The following is an 8336-nucleotide window of genomic DNA, read 5'->3' as shown; positions in this document are numbered from 1 at the left end:
TAATGTAGCTGTAATAATATCAAAGAAGACCTGCACACCCAGAAGAAGGAACTGAGTAAGAAGATGACAATGATGACTGGTGATCAGGTTATAATGATAGAAGGGTTCATTCCATGGAAAACAAAAGATTTCAAATGCTTATGTATAGAATAAAATAGCATCAGTCTATATAGCAAAAACTGAAGAAGTGAAGAAATCCACAATCATTTGCTAGGGTTTTTAGCACATCTGTTTCAAAAGTTTATAAAATTCAGATTAAAAATATTAGGAGAAAATTTGAATAGCATAATAATTAGCTCGACTAGTTGTCAGTATTGCACCCAACAGATACAGAACATATTATTTTCAAGGATACATTAAATAATTAGAACCTAAGTATTTGTTAAAAACTGAAAATCAATAATGAGAAAACTAGATTCCCAGATGCTTGAAAATGATCAGTTATTATCCAAACACAGATACATATTATATATTGTACATGCACACCCATACAGATGATTTATACATAAAACATATGTGTGAATTATATATGTTTATATAAAGACCTACTTTTCTTTTTCTTTTTTTTTTTTTTTGCTTTGCCTGTACATATTTTGTTCAACAATATTCCTTAGAGTCCTAGCCTGTGGGTGTTCTGCCATTTTTCTTCACACAAAGCATGAGGCTGCAGGGGAGCCACATCCATGCAGATCCCGGGCAAAGGAAGGCACCAGCATTTCTGTCCCTACAGGCTTCCCCCACAGCTACTTTATTTATTACATATTTCTATATGAATGTTCAACACCTCTGCTCTAACGTGCAGCAGAGCCATGTTTTTGTGCTTTGCCTGCTTTTGTGGAAGGTGCCTTATCAGAGCTCAGAATTCATTCTGCCTTTCAATATTCTGACTCTTCCACAGGATGATGGTTGGGGAGGGGGTGAACCACACAGGAATTGGAGAGAATCTATATTTAGCTGATTTTACTCCATCCTCAAACAAAACGAAAAACAAAATTGGCAAGATGCCTTAGATCACTGCTTTTCTGGAGGAACACTCCCAGGTCCAGGGAGATAACATCATTGGAGTCAAATACTGCACCTGCTATGCCCTAAGCGGCCCTGGCACTTGTAGCTTCAGGGGCCTTGTCAGCAGGGGAATCCAGATTGTGTGCCTGAGAGGGGAGAGAAGGCTGAAGAAAGGGCAACGTTTTATGAAACATACATTAAATAGCGGTTCCTTAACAGGCTTTCAGAAGCTATTTGTCTTTATTAGTCATCTCTCCCCACATATGCTTTTAGAAAGCATTTCAAATTGTTGATCACGATTTGATACTATCGATTTTCCGCTCCCTGAAAACCAAAGTATTAGAAGATGGTTAATTATGAAACTGTTTTTATTTTTCCCCTTCTGTAGATTAAAAGAGTCTGCATGAAATCTCAAATGTGCCGTGATGGCTAAGAATTGGAATAGGACCCTCAACCGCCCTACTTTTTAAAATAAATTAACACCACCCCAACTTTGTTTTATTTAAATTCCATTGTTAGCAGAAGAGGTTGTTGTTATTTCAAAGGGTTACACTCCTGGAAGGAAAAGAGCACACTACTTTTGAAGAATACTGTTCTTTCTTGTTCCAAGCTCCATTGCCTCCGAGTGGTGGGGGGTCGCGACAGCTTAGCTCTGCGAGGGAGGCTGTACATCCCTGCACTTGAAGGCGCAGTGGAGCCACGCACACAGGCACAGCTGCAGCCTCCCGGCGGGAGCAGAGGGATGGACCCTTAGCGGTGGCGGTGCTGCCTCCCCGTGCAGCCAGTGAGCTCCTCTCCTTCCAGGACAATCAGGTAAGCTGAGATTATTATTGAGCTTGCTGTTACCGCACGCAAGAAGCCCAATGGTACCGAAGCTTAGCTGTGATGATTTCCTAGGGATGATCCCTTTAGTCAACCAGGGTGTCCTCAAACAGGGGAAGAATGCTTGCATTTTCTTTATAAAGGGTGGGAACTACTCTCTCTAGAACTTGGATACGTTTGTTGCACCAGCTGGGACAAAATTTCCACAGGTAGCAGAGGGCGCTGGCTCGAGGGAGGAGGGGGCGACGGAGGTTGAGATACCACTCCCCGCTCCCAGCATCGCTCCTTTCCCAGATGCTAACCGTCTAGGAGCCTAACCCGTGCTTTCAATACTGTTTTTCAGCCCCGGATTCAACAGTGACAGCTGACTAGGGGAGCCCGGAATACCCTTCCTCCCTCACGGGCTTGGAGAGTGCCCTTTGCAGGTCAGTACTGACGCGGACTTACTAGCTCTCTGAGCCCTCACCCCTTAATCCCATCCCACTCCAGGGTAGGCGCGGGTAACAGGATCCCCATTTCTCGCCGATATGCTCAACGTGTCGTTCCTGGAACCCGAGTTCTCCAACGAGACGAACCCGGCTCCGCTGCCGCTGGCACTGGCTGTGGCGGTACCGGTGGTGTATGCGCTGATCTGTGCTGTGGGGCTGGTGGGCAACTCGGCGGTGCTGTTCGTGCTGCTGCGAGCGCCGCGCATGAAGACGGTCACCAACCTGTTCATCCTCAACCTGGCTATCGCCGACGAACTCTTCACGCTTGTGCTGCCCATCAACATCGCCGACTTCCTGCTGAGCAGGTGGCCCTTTGGGGAGCTCATGTGCAAGCTCATCGTGGCCATCGACCAGTACAACACCTTCTCCAGTCTCTACTTCCTCACGGTCATGAGCGCCGACCGCTACCTGGTGGTGCTGGCCACCGCCGAGTCGCGCCGGGTACCTGGCCGCACTTACCGCGCCGCTCGCGCCGTCAGCCTGGCGGTGTGGGCGCTCGTTACCCTGGTCGTACTGCCCTTCGCGGTCTTCGCCCGCCTCGACGACGAGCAGGGCCGGCGCCAGTGTGTGCTGGTCTTCCCGCAGCCAGAGGCCTTTTGGTGGCGGGCCAGCCGTCTTTACACGCTGGTGCTGGGCTTTGCCATCCCAGTGTCCACCATCTGTGCCCTCTATACCACGCTGCTGTGCCGGCTGCGCGCCATCCGGCTGGACAACCACGGCAAAGCACTGGACCGCGCCAAAAAGCGGGTGACCATCCTGGTGGTGGCGATTCTGACCGTGTGTCTGCTCTGTTGGACACCCTACCACCTGAGCACCGTGGTGGTCCTTACCACGGACGTCCCACAGACGCCACTCGTCATTGCCCTCTCCTACTTCATCACCAGCCTGAGCTATGCCAACAGCTGCCTCAACCCCTTCCTCTATGCCTTCTTGGACGACGGCTTCCGCAAGAGTCTACGCCAGCTGATGGTGTGCAGGGCATCAGCCTGACTCCCTTGCTCGCTCTGTTCCTTGCTGGCTCAGGAACTCGGGCCAGGGCAGGAGGGGTGGATGCCTACAGCACTTCAGTGTGGTCCCGGAAAAACAGCCTTGGTGTCCAGAGGAAATTCGCTGGGGATGCAGATTCTTGGACCCCACCCCGGACTCGGCTGTAGCTGTGTTCCCAATTTGAGTAGCCAATCCTTCTGAGCGAAGCTGAGTATCAGATTACGCCACATTGACTGTCTTAAAAGTTGCAGACAACCCCCTAACTTGGCTCACAAAGTGGAGGAGGAGCAGGGCCGGGGCCATAACACCTGGGAGCTGTCCACTTCTAACCCTCAGCCCCCTACCTCCGGCGACCTGTGGTGAAGAGTATCCTCCGCCACCCCAGGAGATGCTGGGCGCCACTTAGGGTGTCACTTAGGCGAAGGCTCCCTTCTAGGATCTGCACTTTGTTTCTCCGCTTTGGAGAGCCACTTCAGGCAGCAGAGGAGCAGCACAGGCTGGTCCCCCAGTCCTCCAGTGCTCCTTCTGGCAGCTGGGCCGTGAGGTCCCTAGTTGCAGAAAGACCCACTTCTCCGAGATACTCAGTTCTTGTGGAGTCCGCAAGAGCAACTGCGTGTACAGCTGAGGAGGGGCATGGTTTGAAGCCAGCAGGACCCTGGCTGTCCAGGTCCCTTTTCCTACCCTTGATGGCACCTGAAAACGAGCTCTGGAAGGGCCTGGAGCAGAGAGGAGTCTACAGGGGCACTGTTCCCGCGCTCCCTGCAGGAGCCAGGTGCGCTGAGCAGAGGCTCCTAGTTTAAGGGCAGGGTTTTCCCTGGAGCTCCCTGCTACCTGCCTTTACGCCACACAAGCAGTTATCAGTGCTGTTTCCTGCAAATTTCCGAAGTTCCTCACCTCTCTTTGGCCAATTGGCCTCGCACACCGCTGGAATCAGTTCGTTGCAATGGTGTCTGTGCTGCTTCAGAGGTTAGATTTCTCTTATGTAGATGTTTTATTGGAGGTCTGTGGACTGCCAGTACCAGAAGCACTGACAGTTAAAAGTGGTCAGTAGGCCGGATCTCAGAAAGGGAGCCAATGGGTCCCGTACCTGCATTGCATCTCTGCTGATGGAGACAGGAAGGTGTACTAAGTGAGAGAGCTGGCACTTGATGACCTAGTTGTCTGTACTCCACACCAGAACGTGAACCAGAATCTGATCATTGACTATACTATTTTAAAAAGCATTATTCTTTTGGATGAATTTCTTTCTAACAGAAATATAAGAAATATTTCTTATAGGGAGGCCCAAGTGGTTTTGCTTAAGAGTAGAACTGACACCAGGTTTTGTTGGCCTCATTTGCTTGGGATTTACACCAAGTCTCAGTTACTTAGGTTCAGAAATAACTTTTAAAGAATATATGGAACAGAAACAGCTCCCTCTTGAGTTGGGGAAGCAATCTGTCTGGCTTTAGTGACTTAGATTTGATTCCTCAGCTTTCGGGGGAGCAGTGAAGTAATCCCAAGCTCCCAGTTTAGATAATGTGAATTTAGCTATTTCCTGTCACAAGTAACAAATAAAGTAGATTGCTCACAGTGAAGGTTTCATTCCAGGGCATTTTGAATGATGGACATCATGGCATTTGCACAGGCTTCTGTTGGTGAGTTTCAGAGACCTGCTGTTATACATTTCAGTATCTTTTTAAGTCAGTAGGCAACATTCTGCTGATCTTCTTATTATCATCTCAAAACTAAGGTTTTAAACTTGTTGATAGGCATAGATACAGCTGGATACAATCATCTGCTTTGCAACCTTCACTTGTCTTTATAAACTCAATAAGTGGATTCAAATAGGGGAGAGTGATGGGATCCATGTTTTCAGTACATCTGCTTGAAACTGTCTCAGAATCCACAGGAAGGACTGTTGGGAGCACACAGACATTGGCACGGCTCTATCTTCAACCCCAGGATGTGGACTGACATCCTAGCATGTTTGTGAAACTAAATAGGACTCAGTTGTGTGGTTTCATCCTGGTTCTGCATTGCTGGCTATGTGGTTGTGTTACTGTCTCTAGATGTGAACCTCATAAAAGCTTGTTGACATTCACATTGTGTCTTAGACTTCCTTGCTAGGTCTTAGTTAGAATAAATAAATCTTGCAAATATCTAATTTATTTATATCATTGTGTTGATAGGTATTAATTCTGTGTCTAATTCTTGCAATCTGTGTAAGTTCTATTATTTGATTTTAACGCCCATGGTATATTAAAATGTTTGCCTTTCCCTCAGTTTTAGACACTTGTGAAATGTGGGTGCTCTTCTTGAAAAAATGTGGAGATTCTGTTATGCCTTGCGGATGAACTCGATATAAATAAAAGCTAAAACAGGCTATGTGATATTGAACATTGTATTTCCTGAAAACATTGGATCTATAATCCAGTCAGTTTAACCTGTATGTACTATGAGCTTTACACATATTACCCTCATGGTAAAGTTATCTGAGTAATCAGTGAAGAATGGAATGGAAGTATTTGATAGATTACAGTTCAGAGGAAAGTGCTCCCCCCTCTCAGTCTGCCTGGTTGTGAAAAAGATGCAAAGCTCTTGACTGCTAGAGGTTCTAGAACATCTATTGCACGGAGAAAGGATATGAAATGAGGTCTACACAATTGCAGACCTCCATTCTTGGATGGCTGAGCGTCTGTGAAGACAGTGAAAAGAGAAATTGCTTAAATACTTAGTGTATACTATGTTATTTCAGTTGTCAGTATATATAGCCAGGGAAGAAACACAAGCATACTAGAAAGAGTTTTTGGAAAATTCAATTAAAAGATAACCTTATTTTACTGCAGAAACTTTGAAATGCACACACATGGTACATCTTCACAAAATTCACGGACATGAACATTATGAAAAGAGTTTGCATATATTTCAATAACTTACAAAATTAATTTACCTTTGATTTCTACTTGCTATGAATTTTTAAAAAGTACTCCAGTGTGTGTAAAATAAAGGAGTTCTCCTGGAAAATCTCAAAGAATTGCTGTAGACTCCTCTTCACTCTGAGCAAAGAAAAACAAACAAGCCATCTTCTGCCTCAGAAAGGAATCATCCTAGTCATTACAGAAAGGCATCAGAGAATTCTGCACACAGTGGTTGTTTGATAAGACTGCATTGGGTCTGACGCTCTGGTACCTACTTTACAAAAAAAGTAAAATGTGAAGAAGTAGGTTTACCCAGACCCACCGAAATCAAGGTCAATCAGAGCCATTAGGTTCCTTTTCTGGGAATTTTCTTATCCCATTTTGACAGAGATGGAATAGGTCGCAATGTGTGATCTGGAAATAAGAGACTACAGAAACCACAGATGTTTTTGAAATATTTAATTAAAGCAAGATTCATCTACTATTTTAAGAGATAAAGGGAAGGCACAATTTAACAGTTTAACAAAAGGTATCTCAGAGTTTTACAAAGTGTTGGGTTGTTCAGGGTTATATAATAAAAATCCCTTCGCTGGAACCAGCCTTACTCCTCAAGAGAAAAGGCTTCAAGTGCTCTCCAGTCTCAGGGCCCCATCTAATTTGCAATCAAGTTGGGAAAGATGTCAACATTCCACCTCGAAGAACCAAGGGTATTGTTATATTCCTCTATGTAACCTTATCTTGATTCCTGTAACTCCTCTCCCTATAAGAATACTACCCATCATTGCTATATTTTTACCTGGGATCCCAGTCAAGAGAATTTCTCACATAATTCCTAAGCGGTAATTGATTTTACCATTACAACTTTTAATTTTGTTTATTTCATTATAGCATGTATTTTAAAAATTGCATTTAAAATGCAATTGAGTTTCAAATGCACAAAACATGTTGGTCTGGAAGCGGTAGCACCTATTGGAATGTGCAAAAACCAGGTCTGTGGGCCTGGGATGCCTCTGCTAGATTGCAGCATCCACTGGTTGTGTACAAGAATTGAGGTGCTAAACCAAGCTGGGCCACAGCACCGCAGACATGCACAAAATCCTGGAGCTGGGGATGGGCCAGATAAGGGGTTCTTCAGGGTTATTCCGACTAGACCACGGCACCTGCTGGTGCATGTGAGAGCCAGGCCTAGAACTGGGCTAAGCTGCAGCATCCACTGTTTCACATAACAGGTAAGGGCTGGGGTAAGGCTGACAGGCAGCTGCACCTGGTAGTTATGCTGGCTGGTGTAGGGAGTGGATTAAGCCTTACCTTACACCAGCTGGTGCACACAAAAGCAAGGTCTGAGGACCTCCTAGGTGAAGTTCCTAAGGGGATTCCCCATCTAGACTTCTGCACTCAATCCCAGCTTCAGGGAAAATCAGAGACATGTGGTCCAACCCCAGAGCAAGTATTGCAGGCCAAGAATTCCTTAGTTGCTGACCCTCATGCAAGGCTGGAGAACATATGCAGGGAAAGACAAGACAGCTGGCTCATCTAAGCCAACTCTGAATTACCTCTTCAAAGGATGGAAAGAAGGACAGGTGAGGCATCATTCCAGGCCACACTCTACAACAAGCACCTACATCAGTGGACACAGTGAGGCACAAATGGACAGCCAACAGTTCTTAGAATTTATCACCTCTGGTATAACAAAGCCAACAATTTCACTGAATAATCAAGACTACTCGAGTAACACCCTCGGAACATCCTTCCCCACATTAAGACCTCAAAGGTAACATCAAACATCCATCTCTGTCCCGGGCACTGCTTCAGTGTGACAGTAAGGAGTGAAGCACTTTGCCCTACTTCATTCCCCACCCTTAGGAAAAGAAGCAAAACTGAAAGCTTTTGTCTCATCCACCTTCCCCTCACCCTGCTCCACTCCAATTCTCCCCATCCCAATTTGAGTCTCACTGGGGTCTGCGACGCCCACACCTTTATAACAAATATTGACATTTTAAAAATTAATGAAGACATTTAAAAACAGATATTTAATCAAAATCAAACATTTGGGGAATGAATCAGTAAAGGGTCTCTTTCTCTAATAAATAAATAAAAGTTTAAAATCTGTTAAAACAGGATAAAAATGGAAAAA

General features: G+C 45.6%; 1 protein-coding gene across 1 annotated transcript; it reads left to right on the top strand.

The window, feature by feature from the left end:
- The first annotated feature begins 2354 nt into the window (after positions 1-2354).
- On the top strand, positions 2355-3305 carry NPBWR1 (neuropeptides B and W receptor 1). Its single transcript, XM_040972688.1, has one exon. It carries the CDS (start codon positions 2355-2357, stop codon positions 3303-3305), a length of 951 nt encoding a protein of 316 aa, XP_040828622.1.
- The last annotated feature ends 5031 nt before the right edge of the window (positions 3306-8336 follow it).

The sequence above is a fragment of the Ochotona curzoniae genome, unplaced genomic scaffold (genome assembly GCF_017591425.1).
Source record: "Ochotona curzoniae isolate NIBS_2020 unplaced genomic scaffold, NIBS_Ocur_1.0 contig_2318, whole genome shotgun sequence".
Lineage (NCBI taxonomy): Eukaryota > Metazoa > Chordata > Mammalia > Lagomorpha > Ochotonidae > Ochotona > Ochotona curzoniae.
Note: the sequence above shows the minus strand (reverse complement) of the source record. Positions and strands in the feature narration are given on the sequence as shown.

Excerpts from the sequence above, each read along its gene's own strand:
- NPBWR1 (XM_040972688.1), top strand. The coding sequence starts at position 2,355 with ATGCTCAACGTGTCGTTCCTGGAACCCGAGTTCTCCAACGAGACGAAC.